At 54.3% G+C, this 24,185-nt stretch overlaps 1 protein-coding gene across 1 annotated transcript; it reads right to left on the bottom strand.

Moving 5' to 3' along the window:
• Positions 1–1,133: 1,133 nt before the first annotated feature.
• Positions 1,134–22,452, bottom strand: TIE1 (tyrosine kinase with immunoglobulin like and EGF like domains 1). Its single transcript, XM_039238672.1, has 23 exons — positions 22,309–22,452; positions 19,765–20,076; positions 19,574–19,684; positions 18,028–18,183; positions 17,745–17,876; positions 17,446–17,586; positions 17,128–17,256; positions 16,148–16,293; positions 15,764–15,908; positions 13,219–13,377; positions 12,936–13,073; positions 12,439–12,735; positions 11,569–11,859; positions 11,130–11,320; positions 8,144–8,354; positions 7,871–7,981; positions 7,498–7,688; positions 6,397–6,510; positions 6,223–6,293; positions 5,053–5,093; positions 4,868–4,964; positions 4,686–4,785; positions 1,134–1,638 (listed from the first exon to the last, which is right to left on the bottom strand). Exons 1-23 carry the CDS (start codon positions 22,364–22,366, stop codon positions 1,567–1,569), a joined length of 3,414 nt encoding a protein of 1,137 aa, XP_039094603.1. The 5' UTR covers positions 22,367–22,452; the 3' UTR covers positions 1,134–1,566.
• Positions 22,453–24,185: the final 1,733 nt, after the last annotated feature.

Below are 24,185 nucleotides of genomic sequence, written 5' to 3'. Positions count from 1 at the left end.
ACTTTTGAATCCCACATCCTGGACGTCAAAATATCCCTGAAGTAGAGCTGCAATTTCCTTCTAGCAAATCTTACTTTCCCTGCCTTGCACAGCCTCCCAATTACTCCAGTTCATTTCTTCTTAACTTCAGCCCTATGCTCCAACCATTCAAGTCTTTTTGGAATACAGATTCTGATCATCACAACCACCCTTTCCAAACCTCAGATTTGTGCGTGATATCAGCTGACACTGAGTACTCCCTATGTACCAGGCCCAATGCAGTCTGTGCCTATGTGATCTCACTTAGTGCTAACAGTGAGGCAGCTATTACTAACCCCATTTTTCAGGGGAGAAAAAAATGAAGCTCAGAGAGGTTAAGTGACTCCACCAACATCACACAGGCAGTAAGTAATATAGCAGGAAGTTGAACATGGGTCTATGGGATTCCAGAATCATGATCTTAATTGCAGTGCCACACTGTGCTATGCCTTCTTTGATTTCATCTGATTCACTGAAAAAAAAATGTGGGAAGCAAGACAAGTCTTGTTTCTTAAGGACCAGTGGGAGAGAAATCTGAGGACAGCAGTGGCAAATCCAAAGGAGAGGCAAACCTAAGGGTCACACAGCCTGAGGGAGCAATACGGGGCTGGCTTGGAGGATAGGGCACCTCCCAGCACATCATGAGACCCTGAGGAAGGCAAAGGAATCCTACCGTGGCTGGCTGAAGTTCCAAGTGACCTCTGCCTTCCTCCTTTGGGGCCCACAGGCCGGCCAGGAAGGTGGCTATCAAGCCAGGGAAGGCCACCTAGCGACATGAGAAGTGGGAGCTCAAGACAAGTCAGAATCTGCGTGTGCTGAGGCGTCCGTCTGAGCCAAGGACGAGCTGCTGACCCTGGCAATGCACTGTTTGGACAGGTGGCTATGTCCAGATGGAGACCTGCTGGTGATGGGGAAATGACTTATAGCACAGACACGGGGTGTCTGTAAAATGGGTCTTCTAGGGCATTCCCCCATCATGGAGAGGTGACCCCAAGAGAGGGTGTGGGCCTGTGACCGTGTAACTAGGGACAGCGTTTCTTTTCTTGGAAGGTCCCAGTTTCTCTTTGGTTCAACTTTTCCTTGGGATTGGCCAGCAGTAAAAGGAAGACATGGGATGGAGCTTCTCAGAGCATTTATTTTTTTTTTATTACAAAGCCAAAAGCAGGGTAAGGGGGGAGGATAGTGGAAAGGGGAGTAGCCGAACGGGGAACGGTAGTGGTGTGGGTGCTGGCTTGGGTGGAGGATCTGCGGGAGGGGGTTGAGCGTGGGGAGCGACAGAAGGAGGGTACACATGGGGTGCAGCTGAACCAGAAGGAAGAGTGTGAAGGGTCTCGCTACGAGAGTAGCCGCACGTGGCCTGGGAGCAACTGTGAAGGACGAGGACCCAAGTCCCCTAAGCCCACCCCACACCAGGGTCCCCTCTTTGCTTAAGTTAAAACAAAAATTCCTCGAGGCAGGTCAGGTCAGAGGCCGCGAGGATCAAAAGTCACAGGTCGGGCAGTGGAGCTTGCTCTGGCCAGCAGAGCCCGGTTCTGGCCCGACAGCGGCTCAGGCCTCCTCAGCTGTAGCGTCGATGCCCGCGTAAGTGAAGTTCTCAAACAGCGACATGTTCACATAGGCCTGGGGAGCAGAGCAAGCTTCAGTGGGGGCCAGGGATGCGTGCGACTCTGGCCTGGAGCTCCTTGACTTCCATGTGGTAGGGGTACTTGAAGAGACACTGGCTGAGATTCAAGATGGCCCCGTGGCTGAGGGCAGCCCTCACCAGCCAGGACAGACCACAGCTCGGGGTTCAGGTGAGAGACCCTTGACACAATTGTTAGGAGTTTTTTCTTTTTTCTTCTTTTTAAAAACTTTTCCGAGCCTAAGTGTCCATCAACAGATGAATGGATCAAGAAGATGTGGTTTCTCTATACCATGGAATACTACATGGCAATGAGGAACAATGAAATCTGGCATGTGTAGCAACAAGGATGGACCTTGAGGGTGTGATGCTGAGCGAAATAAGTCAGGCAGAGAAGGACAAATATCATATGTTTGCACGTATAGGAGGATTAGGAGGAACTTGACGGAGGAACAAGGGGGAGAAGAAGGGGGGAAATGGTGGGGGAAAGGGAGAGAGGCAAACCATGAGAGACTCTTGAATGCTGACAAAAACTGAGAACTGATGGATGTGGGGGGGAGGAGGGATGGGCATGGAGGAGGACACTTGTGGGGATGAGCACTGAGTGTTATGTGGAAACTAATTTGACAATAAACTATTTGTAAAAAAAAAAAAAAAAAACAAAACTTTTCCGCTGAAGTGTAGTGAACATACAGTATCAGATGAGGTTCGGGTGTAGAACATAGTGGTTTGACAGTTAACCATCTGTCATCACGCAAAGTTATTACAAGATTATTGACCCTTTTCCCTATGCTGTACTTTCAGTCTGTAACTGATTTATTGTATAACTGGAAGTGTGTACCTCTTAATCTTTACCGATTTTGCTGCCCCCCTCCCCACTTCTGCCTTCTGGCAATCACTAGTTTGTTCTCTGTATTTATGAGTTTCTGTTGTTTATTTGTTAGATTTCACATATAAGCGAAGTCCTATGGTATTTGTCTTTCTCTTATTTCACTTAGCATCGTACTCTCTAGGTGCATCCACGTTGTTGTGAATGGTAAGATTTCATTTTATTTTGTTATTTTTTTTTAAAGTTTATTTATTTTTAAGAGAGAGAGACAGAAAGTGTGAGTTGCAGGGGCGCCTGGGTGGCTCAGTCAGTTAAGTGTCTGACTTCGGCTCAGGTCATGATCTTGTGGTCTATGAGTTCGAGCCCCATGTCAGGCTTTGTGCTGACAGCTCAGAGCCTGGAGTCCGCTTAGGCTTCTGTGTCTCCCTCTCTCTCTGCCCCTCCCCTGCTCATGCTCTCTCTCTCAAAAATAAGCATAAAAGAAAACCTACTAGAAAGTGTGAGTTGGGGAGGGGCAGAGAGAGAGAGAGAGAGAGAGAATCCCAAACAGGCTCCATGCTATCAATGCAGAGCCTGACATGGGGCTTGAACTCATGAACTGTGAGATTATGACCTGAGCTGAAGTCAAGAGTCAGATGCTTAACTGACTGAGCTACCCAGGCACCCCTTGATTTCATTCTTTGTATAGCTGGGTAACAGTCCATTGTATACATAACTGATGCTTGACCAACATGGATTTGAACTGTATGGGTCCACTTAGACCACATTTTTTTCAATAAATGTGGTCTGGGACTGTCAACGTATTTTCTCTTCTTCATGATCTTACTTTTTTCTTTTCTTTAGCTTATTTTAGTATAAGACTATAGTGTATAATACATATATAAAATGCATGTTAGTTGACTGCTTAGGTCATCAGTAAGGCTTCCAGTCAACAGGTAAGCTATTAGCAATTAAGTTTTTGGGAAGTCAAAGGTTATATGCAGATTTTTGGCTACATAGCGGATCAGTGCCCCTAAGCCATATATTGTTCAAGGGTCCACTGCATATATCTCATCATTCTTTTTTTTTTTTTAATTTTTTTTTTATTTATTTCTAGGAGAGAGAGACAGACAGCGTGAGCAGGGGAGGGTCAGAGAGAGAGGGAGACACAGACTCTGAAATTGGCTCCAGGCTCTGAGCTGGCAGTCAGCACAGAGCCCGANGGGAGGGTCAGAGAGAGAGGGAGACACAGACTCTGAAATTGGCTCCAGGCTCTGAGCTGGCAGTCAGCACAGAGCCCGATGCGGGGCTCGAACCCACGAACCGCGAGATCATGACCTAAGCGAAAGTCAGACGCTCAACCGACTAAGCCACCCAGGCGCCCCTCATCATTCTTATCCTACATCTTAGGTTAATGCACTCAGCAGTGAGTTTTTTGCTCACACATTTACTCATTTATTCATCTATTTATAAAGCTACTTTTGGGGAGTTGGCCATTTGTGTGGTTATTCAGTCATTCCTTCATTATTTTTTGCTTGCTTTTTAAAAAGATTTTATTTTTAAGTAATCTGTACACCCAACATGGGGCTTGAACTCACAACTTTGAGATCAAGAGTGCTCCACCAACTGAGCCAGCCCAGTGCTCCTGATCACTCCTTTATTCTTGAGACAGTCTATGAATTCCTGTAGCTATTTAGTCATTAATTTATACGAAGAACTCTTTCTGCATTTACTCATTTTGATATGTTTCTTCATTTATATTTATCCGATAATTCATTTATTCACATGGTTATTAGATTCAATTCTTTATGTGTTTGCTCACATGTTTATTACATCACCCATCCACTAATTCTATTCATTCATTCACTTACTGTACCATTCATTCCTCCATCCACCCATTTGGTTAGTTGGCCATTCACGCCTTGTCACTTTGGCTCTGTGCCAGGTGAGGACAGGTGACCCAGAGGAAAACGGGCTGATAGCCCCAGCAGAGGAAGATGGGTAAGCAGTCTGGGAGCAGTCTGGGAGAGATTTGGTGCTGGGGGCTAGGAAGAGTTAGGAGAGCCTTGTGTCCAGCCCATGGGGCGCTAGAAAGGGGGGTGGCATCTGACGCCCCGCCTAGCTGTCCTGCAGCTAGTGGTGGGGACAAGGACATGGGGCTGCTGCTCTCCGGCTCGTATGAGAGGACACCCCTGGAGCCTAATGAGCCCTAGTCCCCGTCACCCTCAGTCTCCTCACCTTCCTGGCTTCCAGCATCCGGCCCAGCTGTAGCGCAATCTGGGCAAATGGGGGTCGCTCGTATGGACGGTCCCGCCAGCACTGACGCATCAGCTCGTACCTGCAGATGGGGCATTGCTGAGATGAGGGGTCAGGGCCGCTGCGGTGAGGGGGTTATGGGGCCCCAGGCCGAGGAGACTCACACTTCATCGTCACAGTTACGAGGCTGCTCCATGCGGTAGCCCTGAGGCAGCTTCTCATACAGCTCAGCACAGGTCATGCCACAGTACGGCGTGCCCCCTGTAGGAGGGGACAAAGCTGTCTCAGCCCAGGAACCAAGGTGGCGGTCAGGAGAGGGCACTCTGGGGGATGGGGGCCGGAGACTCACCAAGGCTCACAATCTCCCAGAGGAGGACCCCAAACGACCAACTGAAATGAGAAGGACGTACTTAGTTACCTTCTAGACCCCGGGGCCCAGGAGTTCAGTGTCTATCTACTCTAGGGGTGCCACCCACCCTCCCCCTGCGTGGGTCTACTCTGCGAGTGTGTGCCTTGGCCTGTTGCCATCTCTGTCCATTGAAAGTCCTTCGTAACCACTCCCAGGCTCAACTTCACCATAGTTATCATTTGTGTCACATATTAACTATGGGCCAGGCACTGGTCATTGAACGAATATATTAATTCATTTGACTCTCACACCAACCTTATGATATAGATACTATCATTTTACCCATTCTATAGATGGAGACACTGAAGTACTGAGAGATTAGCTAGCCTGCCCAAGCTCACGCAGCTAGTAAGTGGTAGAACAGGAATCAAACTCTGACAATTTGATTCCAAAGCCCTTGCTTTTAACTGCCTTTTATACTGTAGCAATCTCCACGTAGGTGAGGCCAGGGTGGGAGTTCTAGCGGGGGGGAGGGGATCTTGGGGGCTTGGGGGCAGAAGCAGGAAGTAGTTGAGTGGTGGTCAGAGGGGTGGTTGGTGTGGTGCACAGTGAGCAAGGCAGGCCAGGCCAAAGGGCTGGTGGCAAAGGGGCAGGGGCAGAGCCAGAGCTGGAGGGATGGGGAGGCCAGGTCTCCTGGAAAGAGGAGCAGAGGTGGGCCAGGATGGTCATCTGGGGGTGAGGAGCACAAAGAGGGGGTCTCAGGGGTCATGCTCTGGTTAGGTCCTCAGGTTGGGATGACCCCACCCTTCAGAGATGAAGGCGAGAACATCCCTGGAGTGGTCTTTCCACCCACCAATGTTCCCCAAACCTCTCCAAGGTGTCTCCCAATCTCGGAGATGAACACAGCCCTAAACTTCCCTACCCCAATCCTACCACCGAAACGCCCTCCAAGACAACACCTGCTCCCAGCTGCTCCCACCTTCCCACTAAGATGCTGGGCATCGCCAAGGTGTACCCAACACACACCTGTATCACGCCCGTGTCATGCCTGGAACCTACCCTGGGAATGTCCAAACCGTGCTTTGTACTACCTGTGACATGTCTAGGTTCTGTCTGTGTGCATTCCTGGGGAGACCAATCCTTCCTGCTCCTTCTGAGCCCCATACTCACACATCACTCTTGGTGGTATAGACGCTGTAGTTCAGAGACTCAATGGCCATCCAGCGCACAGGGAGACGCCCCTGGGACAGAGTGGGTTTTAGGGGTTGGGTGAGGAGGAGGGACCTGGGTGCGGGGTTCGGGGGGGCAGACATGGAAAACTAAGGTGGCGGGGCTGAGACTTACCATGGTCTTCTTCACATAAACCTCCTCTCCCCGAGAGAGGCCGAAGTCGGCAATCTTGGAGGCCAGGTTCTCCCCAACCAGCACGTTTCGGGCAGCCAGGTCCCTGTGGATGAACTGCACACAGGGTCAGAAGTCAGGAAAGACTGGGGATGAGCAAGTCCAGGACTCCTCAACCAGTGACGGGTCTGGCCCCACAGCTGGCCTCTGTGAGCACCCTCCATCCCTGTAACAGCCCCTCACCCTTCTTCCCAGCCAGCCAGGCCTTATCCTGGACCAGCGACTCCTGCCTTAGAAAAGTCACACTGCTGATTGTCCCTTCCTTCTTGTGAGCTGCCCATGGCCAAGCTCAGGCTGCATCCCTCTTCCTGGGACAAGGGTGAGCTTGGGTGGGCTTGTCCCTGGTGACCACACTGCATCTCCTCCTCTTCATTTGCTCTCCCCCCTCTTGCTCTCCCCTCATTAAGGGAAGTGAGGAAAGCCCTCCTCTTGCCCAAAGTGACCTTTCCCTTGAGTCCCAAGTCTTCCCCACAAGGTCCTCCAACTTCCTCAGTGGCCTCTCTCCATCAAACCCTCCCTCTGCACTGGCCCCTATGCCTCTGCTTCAAAGACACTCAAAGCTTTACTATTTAAAATGTCTTTCGTCAGTAACATGCTGGCCTCCTGCTACTGTCCCCTCCTTCCTTCCATTCAAGAAGGGTGTCCTCACACTTGGGCTCAGGCCTCCACTCCCTGCTCCACCTCTACTCTGTCCTGGTGGGTCTCGCCCACTCCCTCCCCTTGAGACTCATCCACCATCTGTGGGGTGACAGCTTCCAGATTGTTGTCTCTGGCCTAGGTCTTTCTCCTGAGTTTGAGGCTGGCATCCATAACTGCCAACACAGCATCTCCACCAAGATGTTCCGCGGATGCTTCAAATGCAACACCATTTCCAGACCTGCTTCTCTGTGCTCTCACGCACTCACCCAGGCCAGCAGCTCAGGGTCACGTCCTTCTCTGTGCTCCTCGACCCCACATCCAATGGCAGTCTGCTGACTCTACCTCCTGTGGCTGACCCAGTGGCCTCCCTTCTGACACACCTACCCTCCCCACACTTACACATACCTGCTTCTCACTCAGGTACTGCATGCCGTTAGCAGCGTCACTGGCAAAACGCAGCAGCTGCCGGGAACTGAGGGTGGAGGCCGTTCCATGTTCCCGGGCAAAGGCTGGGTCTGTCTCCAGGACCCGGCTCTTCCGCAAAAAGTCTAGCAGGTTCCCATAGGGGGCGTATTCAATAGCGATATACAAGTAACCTGAGACAGAAGGAGACAGGTACAGGGTGATGGTTGCTATGCAGGCAGCCTCTTGGCAGCCTGTGCACCCAACGGGGGCAGAGAGGGAGCCTGAAGCTCTGGCAAACTAGCGATGTGGAGAGACGTGATGGCTGTTGATGGGGCTTTGGAAGAAGGGGCAAGTGATGAGTTGGGGGGCTCACCTCGGTTTTCACAAGCCCCCAAGAGGTTGATGATATTGGGGTGATGCCCCAATTTGCACAGAACTTCCAGTTCTCCCGCAAAGTCACGATGGTCATTTTCGGAGGCATACTCTGTGTAAAGAAGCCAGTATCACTTTCGCCAGAAATAATTCTGGAGAAAAGGCATGGCTGGTGAGGACTGGGGTCGGTTGCGGGAGGGGGCCAGGTAGGGTCTGGGATCTGTGGGACAAAGGACAGGGGCAGGCCTGGGGCCAGGGGTCACTCCCAGTGAACCTTTCAGCATCTTGATGGCCGCGTTCATCTTGAGCCCGTCCTTCTTGATCATGGCCCGGATGACCTGGCCAAAGTTCCCCTCCCCGATGAGGTCCTCAAAGGTGATGTCTTCCCACTCCAGCACGGGGTAACTCAGGGGCTCGGGCTGTGGTTTTGGCCGCCGGGTTAGCGTCAAGGTGCCTGAGCTAAACTGCAGGATGGTTTCTTCGCCCTTCATAGGATGGGACAAATGGGCAGACAGTCCGTGCGGCAGACACGGGGCTGGCAAAAGGCACAGACAGGCATCAAAGAATAGCTAGACAAACAGCCAGAGACCCACACAGACGGCACGCTGGTGGTCAGCCAGGGACAGACATGCAGAGGACACCTACTGAGACAGAATCATAGGAGACGAAGCCATCAGTGGGGCTGCTGGGTGGACAAATGTCCAAGAAGAAAAATGCAGAGGCCACAGCCTGGGGAGCAGGTATGTGGGGCTCTGGAAAAATAAGGTGGGGGTAAGCATTGCTAGAAGCCATGAAGACATGAGTCAATGGAAAGAGGATATCTATAACTTTTTTTTTTTAAGTTTCTTTATTTACTTTGAGAGAGAGAATGGAGGAGGGGCAGAAAGAGATGGAGAGAGAGAGAATCCCAAGCAGGCTCTACACTATCAGCATGGAGCCTGATGCCAGGCCTTATGTGGGGCTCAAACTCATGAACCATGGGATCATGACCTGAGCCGAAATCCAGAGTCGGATGCTTAACTGACTGAGCTACCCAGGTGCCCCTAAATCCCTAACATTTAAAATAGGAAAGAACTGGGCACCTGGGTAGCTCAGCTGGTTAAGCATCTGGTTTCAGCTCAGGTCATGATCTTGTGGTTCGTGAGTTTGAGCCCTGCATTGAGCTCTGTGCTGACAGCTCAGAGCCTGGAGCCTGCTTCAGATACTGTGTCTCCCTCTCTCTCTGCCCCGCTCCATCCCCCCTCGCTTGTCCTCTGTCTCTCTCTCTCAAAAATAAACATTTAAAAAATTTTAAGAAAAAAAATAATAAAATAGGAAAGAACTGGAATGAGCTATGATGGGGAGTGGTGAGCTTCCCATCATTGTGCTGATCTCACAGCCTGGCTTTTTTTTTTTTTTTTTTTTTTTTTTTTGTCATCAGGGATACTCTGGAGAGGATTCCAGCCTTGGGCAATGGGCTAGGATACAATTATTGAGCACCTACTACATGCTAAGCCCCAAGCTGCTGGCAGTCAGTGGAGGGGTTTTCTCCACGGTGCCAGAAGCAGACCCACTTGGTACCTGTTTATAGCTCTAAAACCACCAGGAGCTGAAGATAGAAAGACCATCACAAAGAGGAACATCCACTTCCCCCAACTGTATAGAAGTTGGGCCACCTGGGCAAGACGGATGGCAGCAAAAGGAAGCAGCTGAACGGGACCAAGAGCACTGCCGAGATGAGAACTGGAAGGGGCTTAACCCAGACCTGGTGGCAGGGCTCCCTGAATGAGCCGAAGCTCGGATCCGTGGGCGAGGGCTAAGACATGGGGCACGTGGATTCACATGAAGCATGAACCACCGAGGGCACACACGTGGCCCAGCAGCAGCACCATATGCAGGTGAGTGCATGCACACGTGTTCATCTCTTGGAGCACAGCACGGGGACACACGCACACACACAGGGGGGTGCCCACAAGTGGATGCACCCAGGTACTCTTATGTGGCACACACACACACCCCCTCACGCAGGCACACGTGGCAGGGCAGATCTTGACAGGGACCAGGATTATACATATGTGTGCTAAAAGTCTGCTTTCTGACCTCCTTCCCTCCACATTTGTATTCGTTACCCTCCCCCCACCTCAGCAGCGGCTGGTTTCTGTGTGCACTGACCTCAGAGGGAGCAGCCTGGAACAAAGAAGCCAATTGAATCTCTGAAGGGAGTTTTTAAGGCATGGCAGAGACAATAGCCTTGGACACTAGGCTTTCTATCACAAGGATCAGCCCTTGAGAGAGAAGAGGGTTTTTTTTGTTGTTGTTGTTTTGTTTTTGTTTTTTTTGGAACACCAAAGCGTAGCTGTAACTAGCAAAAGCCCAGGTGTGGCGGACCAAGGGCAACAGTTTGGATCACTGGGGACAGCGGTGGGGAAGATCTCTGAGGGGGCAGGAAGGGCAGGTAGCAGAGAGGGATGGAGGTGGTGACAATAGGAGGTGATGCCGGGTCCCTAAAGAGAAGCCAGCACTGCCCCATACCCTCCACCCCCACCAAGTATGGGCCCTCAGGCTGGAGGGGCGCAGACGGAGAACAGCTCAGGTTTACAGAGAGGCCAAGAAGACAGAAGGAGCCATGTCCTCTCCCCTGCAGTGACAGGTGAGCCCTGAGCTGGCACAACTCTAGAGTAGTAGGAACAGCTGTAATAGGGGTTGTGACAAAGGTGAGGGCCACAGCACATACCCGCAGGGTACAGGGAGCACCTTGGGGCTCTGAAGCCTCCTAGAGCAGGCTCTGGCACTTGCAGAGACTGAGGCTGGGACCAGGAACTCACAGTATAAGAGTGGCCTGTTGGCAGGAGGCCACAGAAGGGCTGAGGGCATCAGCCACAAGTGTGTGCAGATGGAGGCTGGCTCCTGGGTCCAGGAGGGTCTGCCAGGACGGAGGCCCCCATGAAGCCCCGGTGTGCACCCCACCCCACCCCGTGTCATTACCACACTACCTAGGCTTACAGCACCTCCAGTGAGAAGCAAGAGAATCCTGAATTGACCACGGTGAAATACAGACAGAACAGTTATTCTGAACCAGGAATATTCACCACTAACATAAATCGACTTATGAATGGAGTTCAGTTCTACAAAAATAAAGACAATTACGTTTTGTGCCCTTGAGCATTGCTGAGTGCACTCCCATGGCTGCAACACAAACACACATGTGCACGCATACACACACACACACACTCGGGCATACAGGTAGTGTGTGCATGTGTGGGTGGGAACAGGGGACTGACCGATGCTGACTGGTAGGTGAAGGTGCGTCTGCGGTGCAGGCAGCTTCTGCGGATGCACACCAGGGTCAGGAGGGCAGCCAAGATGGTAAGGCAGGTGGCAGACACAGACCCCATGATGGCCAGTATCAGCTGCTTATCCAGGCCCTCCTCAGCTGCTTGGACCTCCTGGACCGGGCCCTCACTCTGCAGCCCTGCACACAGTAAGAGGAGCAGATCATCGGGAAGCCTGGCTCAGGGAGGGAGAGGTCAGAGATCCCAGTACCAGGAGGGGCCACGGGTGTCAGGCCGAGGGCCAATGGTCCACTGGAGTGGCAGGATTTTCCTAGCACTAGGACAATGGGTCCTAAGAAGGGAAGGGTCAGGGTCCAGAGTACTAGGACTCTTGTCACTTGTTGGGAAGGGCCTTGGATGTCCTAGCTCCCAAGCCACAAGCTCTTACCGTTACCCAGGGTGGACTCCTCCACCACGCTGCTCCAGTCTCCAGGACCCTGGATACTGGCCCGCACCCGGAAGAGGTAGCGTGTGCTCGCATTGAGGCCACGGACAATGGTGCTTGTCTCCTCAGGCCTGTCCACATCCATCCATAGGGGGTCTCCTGAGCCCCCAGCCACCTGCACCTCCACGATGTACTTGGATATAGGTCCAGCCGAAGCCTCTGGCCGCTGCCACATCAGCTGGATCTCAGAGTCTGAGAGGGCCTGGGCATGGAGGTGTCGGGGGGCTGGGGGCCCTCGGGAGGTTGTGGGAGAGGAAGGCAGGACTCAGGCAGGAGCACGGTATGTATTCTGGGATCAGATCCCTTCTAGCTTTGTCACCTGCTCGGTGGACCCCAGAATGGGAGCCATCCTGCCATCCTCTCCCTGTGGCTCTCTCCCTTCACCTCCAAGCTTCTGCTGCCCCATATTCTCCTTATGTGCCTGGTCCTCCTGGTGTCCTAAATCCTCCCAATGTGCTAGGTCTCCCCCATGCCCCTGGTGTTCCCCCAATCGCCAAGTCCTCCTGGTACAGCACAACCTCCCCATGACCCTCGTTCCCCCTGTGAACCATGGCCACCCCATCTCCCCCCATCCCATATGCTCCTGGTGACCTACCTCCCCGCTGGCCTCCAATATCTGCCCACCCCACGTCGTCCCTGTGTTCATGTCTGTATGATATCCTGCTTCCCCCCTGTGCCCACGTTTTATCCACACGTCTTGTGTTCTATGTCCATCCACTCTCCTGTAACCGCCCGTGTGCTTTGGGGTTTCGTGTTTCCTGTGTGTCATGTCCTCCCCTCATCCCGAGCCCATAACCCCTTTCCTGAGCATACCACTGGGGGGCAGAAGCACGCGGGCAGGGGGCGAGGCAGGGCCCAGGAGGGTGCAGTGGTAGAGCCGCACATCCAGCTGGTAGTGGGTGCCAGGCGTGAGTCCGGTCAGGAGGGCGGTGCGGGCCTGGGGGGACGAGACGTTCTCCCGCCGCTCCTGTCCCCGTGCCCCATCCCACAGGCGCAGCAGGAAGCCATCGCCCACCAGTGGCCCAGGCACCGAGGGTAAGGACCAGCTCACTCGCAACCGGTCAGGGCCCTCCACGTGCCAGCCCTCCAGCCATGGCTGCAGCAAGGGCTCTGGGACCGGAGGTCAGGGGTCAGAACGGTCCAGTGGGTCCTCAGGGCTGGACAGGATAGTGTTCCCCAGGGGACAGGGTGGGACAACCTCCAGTGGGAAAGGCAGGGGCCCCTGGGGGTGGACAAGACATGACAACTGCTGAGTGCATAGGAACAGTAACTCCTGGGGGGACAGGAAGGGATGACTCTTGGCCTCTCACCAGGACAGTCTGTGGTCATGAGGGTGGGAGGCCCCCAGGCCCCCTCCCCTCCTTCCCCCGGCCGGCTCAGCTGTACACGGACACTGTATCCTGTCTTCGGCCTCAGGTTCATTAAGGTCACATTCTCACTGGGGTCCACTGGGGACAGGACACATCGTTCAGCCCCCTACCTTTTCCAGAAGCTGCCATCTCCCCCCCCTTTTCATTCTGCCCTTTCTCATTATTACCCAACACCCCTGTCCTTCTCCAGCCCCCCTCCCACCCCGGCTGTCTCCCTGCTCACCCACAATGGCGGACCAGGCCATGGTGCTGTCCTGGGGCCGGTAGTGCAGGCGGACAGAAGCGATGGGTCCGTCCCCAGAGAAGGAGACCAGTGGGGAGACCACGAGCTGGCGGCTCTGCTTGGCCAGGAGCCGAGGAGCAGTCAGAGGCACTGGGGGCACTGCCAGGAGACCCAAGGTAAGGCAGGGCCCAGACAGCCTGCCCAGTCCTCTGAAAAATAAGAGGACTCTACTCTGGCCATCAAAGATATCTCTGGGTCTTGGTTTGGATGTGGGGTCCCTCCGGGCTGGGAGAGACCAAGTTCAACAGATGACCAGAATGGCCAGCATCCAAGCAGGATAGCATTCTGCCCTGAGCAGCTTGGGGCACGTGGGTCTGGCAATGAGGATGTCAGGTCTTTGTATCCCCAAAGATGTGAAGTGAGGTCTGACAAGGCTAGGTAGGTTTGGGGAAGGGTACTCTGTCCACGCAGTGTCAGGAAGACAGACGGGGGCTGAAACCCAAGGCAGGGAGATAACACAGTATCAGCCTACTCTCTCTCCCTCCCCCTATCATTTGTCACTCTCTTAATTGGGAAAAAAAAAAAAAAAAGGTAGCCAGCGATGAATCACCTGCTCTATACCATGTACAATCTCTCCTTCTCACAGCTACTTTTCAGATAGGGTTCTCACTCTGTACTATGAGTGAAGAAACTGAAGCTCTGAGACATCTATCTTGCCTAAGGACATGCAGCCACCAGGAGGTACAACCAGTGTTTGAACTTGGTCTGTTTGGTCAGGCCACCTAGAATTAGCCAATTCTACTGCAAACAGCTTTTGTGTTCCTGCCTGGCTTCCTCATTCCATGCCTATCGCCCCCGTTCTGGCCTTTGCTTTTCTTACCAGATCAGTACATCAATGCCATGACTGATTCCCTTGCCTTTTCCAAACATTTTCCAGACTGCTTTTTCTAAGCAGGATGGAAGGGTGGGTGAAAGGGTAGATGGAAGTGAGGGAGGGCAGGAGGCAGGGCAGAGGAGGCAGGGTTGAGAGCTCAGTGGGGGGGTGGGGAGGAACAGTGGTGTCTGACAGAAATGAGCACAACATGAGGAGGTGAGATGAAGATAGGGTTTGGATTTATGGAGCCCCCCGCCCCGTGCGTAGGGCCATACAGGAGGTGGATGGAGATGAAGTGGGCCCCTGACTCATACACCAGGTAACTTCCACACTGACTTCAGAACCAGACCCCCACTTCTACAGTTCCCATCAAATGGGTCTGGAGCTCAAGAGAGTGGTCTAGCCTGCAGATCATGTCTGGGAGTTGCCAGAGAACAGCTGAAACTTGGGAGATGACCCTTTAATCATGACTATAAGTGCCGACATATACCCAGCACAGACCCTGTATTAGGCACCGTGCTAAGGGCTTAGATGCATCATCTAACTTAAATGCATTAAATGCATCATCTAACTCCCTTCGCAGCAACCCTAGCCAGTGAACATTGATGTCCTCACTGTATATAGAGAGAAACAAACTGTGAGGGGGGTAAACAGCTTGCTTAAGGCAATGGAGTCAGGGATTTGTGGCAAGGATTTGAACCCAAGTTGCCTAGGTCAGAAGCCTGGGGAAGAGACAGGCTGAAGGTGGAGCCCGGCCACACTGATATTTCCTGCTGGTGAGGCAGCTCCAAAGTTGTGGGAGGGGTGGTGGTGAGCGAGTGGGAAGGATGAGGAAGAGGAAGAGGAAGATGAGAAAGGTCTGGGCTTCTGTCATGGGGGCGGGCTGTCAGGAGCAGAAGGCAAGAGGAGCCAGGGTGGGACACCTGGGTGACTCAGTCGGTTAAGCATCTGTCTGACTCTTGTTTTCGGCTCAGGTCATGATCTCATGAGATCAAGCCCCTTTGAGCCCTGCATTGGGCTCTGCATTGACAGCACAGAACTTAACTGGGATTCTCTCTCTCCGCCCCTCCCCTGTATTCACTCTCCACCCTCTCTCTCAAAATAAACAAACATTAAAAAAAGAAAAGAAAAGAGGAGCCAGAGATTATGATGCTGGAGAAGGTGAAGAGACATGTGAGCTGGGCCAGACAGGCTCTGCTCTGTGCCAGCCTGGGCACTCCCTCCCTACTCACTGGGGAAACCCCATGCAGCTTCTCTGGGTAGCAGGTCACCCTCTGAGCTTAGGTGTCCCATGTGTTTACCTTTCCTGGCACTGAGAGCCCTGGGGTGTGATTCAGAAGGAAGCACCAGAGGCACCCCAGAGGCAGAGTTAAAGGGATGCTGTGTGCAGGGGCTGTGAGGAGGTGGCGAGGGCCAGCATGGCCACACAGGAGGGTATCCCGTTTCGAGAGCATGGGATGTCCTTTCCAGATAGTGTTGAGCTGTCCTCCTGCCCTGACACTGGCCAGCCCAGACCTCTGGTTGATGACAAGCCCTCTTCTTTGCTTGGTGCTGGGCTGTGACCTTTGATGTCCTTTCCCTTCCTGCCACAATGCCCAGTCTTAGCAGCATCAGCTAGTGCCCACTCTGCCCACTGCCTGCCATCCTCCACGGCCCCAGGACATCACTGACCTTTGACATTAACCCTGAAACGTCGGCTGTCTTGGCCACCAGATGTGGACACACGGCACTCCCAGAGCCCACTGTCCCCAAGGGCCAAGCGAGGCACCTCGAACTCGGCTGTGGTCCTATCTGGCTCCACAATGGCCTTGGTGGACTGAAAGAGACAGGGAGAGGGGGCAGACCATAGAGAATGTGCACCCATGTGGCAGATGTGGGGATGGATGAGGGGACAGAGGACCAGTGGTAGTTTCTCAACAATTAGCCTGACCCCATGTGACCTGTAAGCGGGCCAGTGGGTAGCACCTAGAGAAAGCCCTTAGGGGTCGGGGGTCTGAGAGACCAATGGTGAGGCTGGTGGGATGGGGGGCCTGGGGTCAGGGGCGGGGGGCTGACCAGGAGGACTGTGCCATCCGGCTTTCGGAGCTCCATGCTGCCCCGCACCGGGAAGGGGTTCCCTGCGGCTGCACAGTTGATCCGGGGCATTGTCTCCAAGTTGAACTCCAGCTCTGAGGCCACATCCAGGATCTGGGGGATCCGGTCTAGGGAGGGAGAAGATACGTGCTGAGGCCCCCACAGAGCAGACACTGACCACCAGGTTGCCCCTTGTCCTGTGTGTGGCCTGCATCTCAGCGGAGGCACCACCATCTGCTCAGTCACTCAAGACTGCCTGCATGCAGGGCTCTGGAACCGCATCTCTGGTCAGCCGCAGGGTCCACCTCCTGCAGCCCCCCCACTTGATCCCTCTCCTAGCCAAGGCAGGCCCCTGGCCGGCCTCACTCGCTTCTGGGCTCTGTTACAGACCCTGTGGGGTCTCCTGCTTCCGCTCCCCACCCAGCTGCCTGGGTCCTCTCTCAAACACAAAGCTGAATGCCCTCCTGCCTCTTCAACAATTCCCTCCTGCCCCTGTCATGGTAGCCCGCTGTTCAAAGTCGCCACGGCTTGACTCCTCTGACCACCCCCGTGCTTCCATACTCCACCGTCCTGGTACCAGACCCTGAGTTCTCAGCTCCCAGACCCTTGCCCGTGTCTTTCCCCAGCCATCTCGCCCTCATCCGTCATTCCCCATCTCAGATCTCGCCTCTTCCCAGAAGCCCTCCCCTGAGACTCTCAGCCTGGCCAGGGGCCTCCTGTGGGCTTCCGCCCCATCTGGGCTGCAGCCCATCTCTGTACGCGTGATGTGGGCCGGGCGCTGAGAACAGCCCATCTCTGTACGCGTGATGTGGGCCGGGCGCTGAGAACAGCCCATCTCTGCACCCGTGATGTGGGCCGGGTGCTGAGAACTCTTCCTGGACCATGAGCTCCCTGAGGCCAGGGGCGCGAGCCAGGAAGATAGATGTGTCTGGTGAAGGCTGACTTGTTTTGAGGGATCATACCTGATTTCTCACAGTGCATTCCATGCCACCCAGAGGGGCACACGCAGCCGCTGAAGCGGTCACAGGTACCGCCATTCTGACACTGGCACTGGAGGCGACAGTCGGCCCCAAAGTGGCCAGGGGCACAGGCTGGGAACAGAGGGGCTGCAGTTAGAGGGACACAGGCCTGGGACAATGAGGGCACAGCTGGGGCCTGGGTAATGCCAGGCTGGGTGGAGAGGGTATGGGTGTATAAATGAGAGCCAAAGGGGAGGGTCCAGGTCTAGTATGTGGCTGGCTGGCTGGGTCAGGGACTGGGGAGCGCAGGTCAGTCCGTACCTTCCTGGCACTGGTTTCCTCTCCAGCCAGATCCACAGGAACAGCCATAGGGGTCTGGGAGGCAGAAGGTGAGGCCCCGGCAGCCCGATGTGCCTGGACACTGCTCCTGGCAGCTCTGCCCAAAACGGCCCTCTCTGCAGGCTAGAAACAGGGCATGTGGCCACAGGGTCCACTGTTGGGCCTCAAGGTCCGGGACCTGCTGGCTGTTCTCACCACCTAGCTCCATGCTCTTGGTTCAAGAATCTTCCTCCAGCCAGGTGCCCTCTCCCGCCGAGGTCCTAGCTCCCCGTCCTCCTCACCTTGCTCGCAGCGGGTCCCAGTGAATCCAGGGGGACACACACACTCGCCGTCCAGGTCATGGCAGACACCTCCATGCAGGCAGCCCGGGCATTCCTTGGTACAGTCCGGTCCCCAGCGCCCTGCCCCACAGCCTGGAGGAATGTGCCCTCAGCAACTGGCCCTCACCTACCTACCACTGCTGCTGAGGACCAGGGCAGCCCTGGGGGCCCATGGGAAGTGCCTCCGGGGCTCCCAGCCTCCCATGCCACCCAGCACCTCTGCCCTCTGCCCTCTGCTCCTAACCCCGCACGATGAGCCGGAAGAAGGCGCTGCCTAGGGGGCTGGCTTCCAGGTAGGTGGCACTGTAGATGCCACTCGACGGTGGCTGCACATTTGGGAGCTGCAGCAGGAACCGGCCATCTTGGCCCTCATGCCAATCCAGGGTATAGAAGTAGGATCCTGGGGGCATAAATGGGTGAGGGGTCTCAGCACCAGGTGAGAGCCAGTGCTCAGGATGTATCACTGTGCTCCTTGTATAAGTGGCCAGAACTGGGCCAAGGCACCAGCCAAAGGGTCTGTCCCCAAGCCAGAAAGTTGGGAGGCATCCTCTGCTCCACGCTCCACGCTCCACCGGCACCCAGTAAGTTACCAGGTCCTGCTCAGTCTGGCTCCTCCTCATTTCCCAAAGCAGTCCAGTTCTTTCCATGTCACTCATGGCCACCACCACGGCCCCAGCCTCCCACAGCCTTCAAGGCAGTCTCTCTGCCTCCGTCCCCGCCCCCGCCCTTCCCCTCCATCCCTCACTCAGCAGCCAGTGGGATTTTCCCCAACAGAAGGCTCTGCAGCACCCCCTGCTCAGACTCCTCCACGGTGACTGGCCCCTTAGCACATCATGTTCACCGGTGTGGCCACCACTCAGCCCTTTGGCCTCATACTTCTCTACACCCTGCCTGATTCCTAACATTCCTGAGTTCTGGAACTGCTGGTTTCTCTTCTAGAAGCACTAGGGTATCTCGGCACTTCCTGCCTTTGCTCTTAACCAATCCTCCTCCGGGAATGTCTCTCTCTCCTCCTTTGTATGGCTAAATCCCGCTTCTCCTCCTGGGCACAGCTCAGAGCTTATCTACTTGGAGACCTCTTCCAGACGCCTCTTCCTCCAAGACCTGCAGACCCAAATACTAGAGTCCCTGTCCCTGTCCCACCCCCTTCTTTGCCAAGACTGGAGCGTAGGGAGCCGAGATCCACCTGACTCTCTTATACCACTCATCAGTTCAGGGGGCCTGGTGCTCAGGATGCAAACCCCTTGGCCCAAGGGAAGGGTCCTCTTCCCTCAGGAGCCCAGGGAGGTAAGAGGCAGCCAAAGGGCTGTGGGTCTGAAGGCTGATGCAGGAATCTCTGGGGCCACACAGAATATCGGCTTCCTCCCGTGGGGTTGGGCCATGGGCCTGACAGGGCCAGGGTGGGGGCATGCCTGGGCCGAGTTACCAGTCCTCTTCCCCGTGGGGACTGCGGCTCCCTGCCAGGTGAGCACTGTGACAGCATCTCCTAACTCCCAGGGGAGGGCCAAAGGTGCTCTTTGGATTTAACAGAGTGCTGATTTGGGGGTAACTGGAGGCAGCGGACCACAAGGCTGCTGGTCCTCTGGGTGCAAGAAGACAGCGCAGAGCTACAGGCGAGTGGGCGCAGGTGCTTATCACGGAACTGGTCCAGGATAGAGACTGGTGCCAGAGAGGGTGACGGGGGTTTCATACTGAAGGCTGTGAGGCCCCCAAAGCTGGGAAGGCCGAGGGCATGGAGGTGTTCAGGCAGGTAGGCTGACCTGCCGGACCCCTTCAGACGCCCCTCTCACCGTTGCTCTTCCAAATCACGTCCGTCTGCTTCTCCTTGTGCACAAGCGCGGCAAGCACGGCCGTGTCGCCTTTGTTCACCGTGTGTGTGACCCTGTCCGGAAGCAGGTGCGCTGCGGTGTGGAGGGCGGGGTCAGAATCCCACGGCAGCCCCCCCCCCCGCTCCATCCCCGCCCCCGCGGGGCCTACTCACCCCCCGGGCTGTTGTGCACGTAGAGGACGCGCGTGCGCCCCGCGCCGCCCACGCACGAGAAGACGCCCACCAGGTCCGAGGGCTGCGAGAAGCCGCGCAGCGTGATGCGGTGCGAGCCGTTGCGCACCAGGTGCGGGGGCTTCGCGGGCCGCGGCGTGCGCACGATGCGGTCGTCCTTCTCCAGCAGCAGAGGGGGGCCCCAGGCGTCGGCACCCGGGCCCGGCCCGGCCTCCCCGGACACGCACGTCAGGAAGAAGCGCCGGGGCTCGACGAGGCGCAGGTCGGCCAGCAGCGTCAGGTCCACCGCGGCGCCTGCGGCGGGGACGCCAAGGCCTCGGTCCGACGGGGTCCCTGGCCCGCCCCGCGCTCCGTAGAGCATTTCCCTTCCCTCCCTTCCTGTCTCTTTCCCGCCGGCGCACTGGCCCCTTACCCGCCCCCTCCCCCCCAGGTCTCTTCATCTCCAAATCAAAACAAAGCCTCTTCTCTGGCCTCCTAGTGCCCCCCACCCCCCGCCAGATGGCTTCCCTTTGCAGCCCAGCTTCGGAAAGAATGATCTATGCTCCCTGTCTCCGTTTCCTCACTTTTTAATCCCTGGCAGCCCCCTTCCTCCCTCCCCCGCCCCCCGTGAGTCCGGACCTGCCTCAGGCTGCCACGCAGATGGGGGCTCTCCCGGCCCTCTGCCAGAGGGTGCGGGCCAGGAGAGCCATGGAGAACACTAATCGCCTTGGAGAAAGCCCTCCATCCCACTCCTCCCACTCCAGAAACCTAGACAGGCTTGTCATGCTGGGCTTTAAGGTGGGGCATAAGGGAGAGGTGGACTTCCGCAGCCCGGTGGTCGTGGGGCAGATAGGAAGGGAGTCCCTCCTTTTCTGCCCCTGCCTGTTAACTGCCAAATAATTAGCTAGTTTAAATGCCACTTAGCTTATCAGTTAATATTCTTCGGAAGCCTACCACGAGTAAGTGGAGTTAGCGTTTGCTGACCGCCCACCATATGCCTGAGCACCTGTTTTCCATTGGATTTTCAAAGCCCCCCCCCCCCCGTGAAATGCATGTCTTTCCATTTATGGAGGAGGCTAATAGTAATGATTCTGCAGCCTTCCTGGAGCAAGCTCATCTACTCCCCTGGCTTTAACTATCGCCTCTGAGTCAACAGCCCTGGTCCAGTCTGTCACATGGGCCTGCATGTGTGTCAGCCTTCCCCGATCCTGCTTCTCTCTCGTGCTCCCAGATCAACAGATGGCACCAATCACCCGAGACACAAACTGTGGAGTTCTCTCACGCCCTTACTTTCATGATAATGCTTATTGGAGGCCAGTTATATGCCGGCCATTTTATGTTCTCTCATTTTATCACCACAACTGTTGTGGGTGGTGGGTGTTATTAACTCCACTTTTATAGCCAGGGAAGGGAGGCTCGGAGAGGCCACTTGCCCAAGGGCATACGATTCGTAACTGGCGGAGCCAGGCTGCCTGACTGTAAACTCCACACCTTTAAGCATGATGTTGGCTACCGCAGTCAGCCACAAAATGCTGCAGATTCCATTTCCTTAAAGGCTCTTGACTTCACCTGGTCTTCCAAGCCCACCCTTGTTTAGCCCTCACCCTTCCTGACCTGGATCATCCCAATAGCTATGTCCCACTTTCCCCAACTCATCCTCTCAAGTGATCCATCTAAGGCCTTGTGACTGGCTGGTCTGCAACCTCCCGTGGCTCCCCATTGCTCTCGGGGTACGAGGCATGCCCTTGAGCCCCTCTTGGCTCACACTTGGTCCCTCCTGCTGGGTTCCCTCCAGGAACCTTCTCTCTCATGCACTTCCACATCGCTGGGATTTGCAGCTACTGTTCTGGCTGCCTGGAATGAAGACCCCTGCTTTTGGAGAAGTCTTTGTCGACTCCCTTGTCATCTACTGCCCTCAAGCAGAGTAGCTGACTCCTTCTCAGTGCTCCTCTGGAGCTCCTTGTGCCTGTCTTTATCCTTCACCCTATGTTCCATGTCCCCAACTACCACTCAAACATAGTCTTTGCATTCTAATCCTCTTTGGCCATAAATGAAGGAATAGCTACTACTTATTCAGAAGCCCTTGCCTTCCTACTGGATGTTGGGGGCTGGGCATAAATTACCTCATTTAAACCCCTTGACAGCATAGGAGGTCAGCATCGTATAGATCTGGAAGCTGCCTGCCTTTCAACCAATGGCCAACAGCACAGCTCCTGGAATATTGTTGGTGCTAGATAAATGTTTGTCAAATGAATAACTGAATGAATCCAACGTGCTGACCATAGGAGCACCCACTGAGAACTTCAGGGCCACCATAGGCCCTGCTGCTCTTTACTGCTCCCAAAATCTAACTCAGTCACTAGCTGCTCTATTCCTGATTCTAGGCTGCAGTGGTTTCGAGTGCCTGCCTGGGCTTTAGAGGCCTTAATCCCACTTTCTGGCTGATTGGGGTGTGGATAAAGGTCAGGACAGTGATGATAAGGTTTCCTAGGGGAAAATCAGGGCTTTGGGGGCTGGGGGGCGTGGAGTGGCTTGGGGGAGACTTACCAACATGAGAAGCCAGAAAGAGGATGGGGAGCAGCAAAAGGGGCCCCAGCCAGACCATACTCTGGAGGCTGACCAGGCCGGCCAGGACAAGCGGGGCCTCCGGTCAGCTATTCTGGGTCTGGTTGCTCAGCCTGTGTTGATTAGTGTGTGTGTTGGTGCTGGGGAGGAAGAGGAAATGAGGTGGCTTGGGTGGGAGGGGTGGCAGGGAAGGGGTGGGGAGGACTTATCTTGCTTCTGCCGTACCCCCCCCCCAGTCCGGCCCCCACAAGGCTGGGGATGGGTGTGGCCCGGAAGGCCCTGGAATGGGGTCACTTGTGATGGGGGAGAGTTGTGGTAAGGACAGACCTAGGGACTGTTGGACCGATTTTCCCGGCTCCTCTTCTGCCTCTGGTCCTCAGTCTTGTAAGCAGGCAGGAGGCAGGAAAGGGAGGAAGCCAGTGGCTTCCGGCTATTGAGGAGGGATGGGGAGAGGATATTGTTCTGGGGTCTCCCCTCCCCCCAGCACATACTCACAATGCGGCCCAGGCAATTCCTCATGTATGTGCCCAGGACACAGTTAGGTGTCCTAGAGAGCAGGTCACATATGTAACAAGCGGACAAAGGAACACCAGAGCTCCCACGCAGGGCAAGAAAGGAGCTTCGATTCTATCTGGTACACATAGGGCTGGACGAGTTTTTCCTTCAGGTTCTTCAACTGCTCTAATAATTAAATTGATGTGAGACAGATTAACGGGAGAAAAACCAAAGTTTAATAACGTGTATACCTCCTGTATACATAGGAGTGAAGGGGTTCAGAACAAGCCTTCCTGCAATGTGCCTCTTTGGCATCATGATTATTTTGAGCTAGGAATATTTAAAACCCAGCAGATTCAGATAACTCTCTTTCAACTACCTGAGTTTATATTGGAAAGGGTGCCTGTACCAGGAAGAAAGCTATTAGCAGAGATTCCTTTTTTTTTTTAATGTTTGTTTATTTTTGAGAGAGAGAGAAAGAGAGAGAGACAGAATGCGAGTAGGGGAGGGGCAGACAGAGAGGGAGACACAGAATTTGAATCAGGCTCCAGGCTCTGAGTCGTCAGCACAGAGCCCGCTGCGGTGGGGCTCAAACCCACAGACTGTGAGATCATGACCTGAGCCTGAGTCGGACACTCAACTGACTGAGCCACCCAGGCGCCCCAGCAGAGATTTCTTCTTACCTAAGAAACTTAACCGCTTAACAGGCCACCCTTGTTTTCATTTGAGTTATAATTAATGTACAATGTTATGTTAGTTTCGTACGATTCAACAATTCTATACATTACTCAGTGCTCACCACGGTATGCGTAGACTGTCACCAGATAACATTATTGTAATACTATTGATTATATTCCCTATGCTGTACATTTACTCTCTGTGACGTTTTATTTTCATAACTGGTTGTTTTTACCTCTTAATCCCCTTTATCTATTTTATCCATCCCCTCTGGCAACAACTAGTTTGTTCTTTGCATTTGAGTCGGTTTCTTGTTTGTTTTGTTTTTTAGACTCCACATATAAGTGAAATAATACAGTATTTGTTTTTGTCTGATCTAATCATTTAGCATAATACCCTCTGGGTCCATTTATGTTGTTGTAAATAGCAAAATCTCTCTCTTTTTTTAAGTTTATTTATTTTGAAAGAGAGGGAGGGGCAGAGAGAGCGTGCACACGGAGGAGGGGGAGAGAGGAAGGGAGAGAGAGAATCCCAAACAGGCTCCACACTGTCAGCGCAGAGCCTGACACTGGGCTGGATCCCACGAACCATTGATCATGACCTGAAGATCGAATTTTCTTTTATGGCTGGGTGATACACTATGGTGTAGATATATGGATATATATATCTATATATATATATATCCT

The sequence above is a fragment of the Hyaena hyaena genome, unplaced genomic scaffold (genome assembly GCF_003009895.1).
Source record: "Hyaena hyaena isolate Hyena2069 unplaced genomic scaffold, ASM300989v1 scaffold_144, whole genome shotgun sequence".
NCBI lineage: Eukaryota > Metazoa > Chordata > Mammalia > Carnivora > Hyaenidae > Hyaena > Hyaena hyaena.
This window is presented reverse-complemented; position numbering and strand designations above follow the sequence as displayed.

Coding starts and splice junctions, on each gene's coding strand:
- TIE1 (XM_039238672.1), bottom strand. CDS start 22,366: ATGGTCTGGCTGGGGCCCCTTTTGCTGCTCCCCATCCTCTTTCTGGCT. Junction 17,587..17,744: donor TGGGACCCGCTGCGAGCAAG/GTGAGGAGGACG, acceptor CCCTGTTTCTAG/CCTGCAGAGAGGGCCGTTTT. Junction 11,321..11,568: donor GGAGTCCACCCTGGGTAACG/GTAAGAGCTTGT, acceptor TACTGTGTGCAG/GGCTGCAGAGTGAGGGCCCG.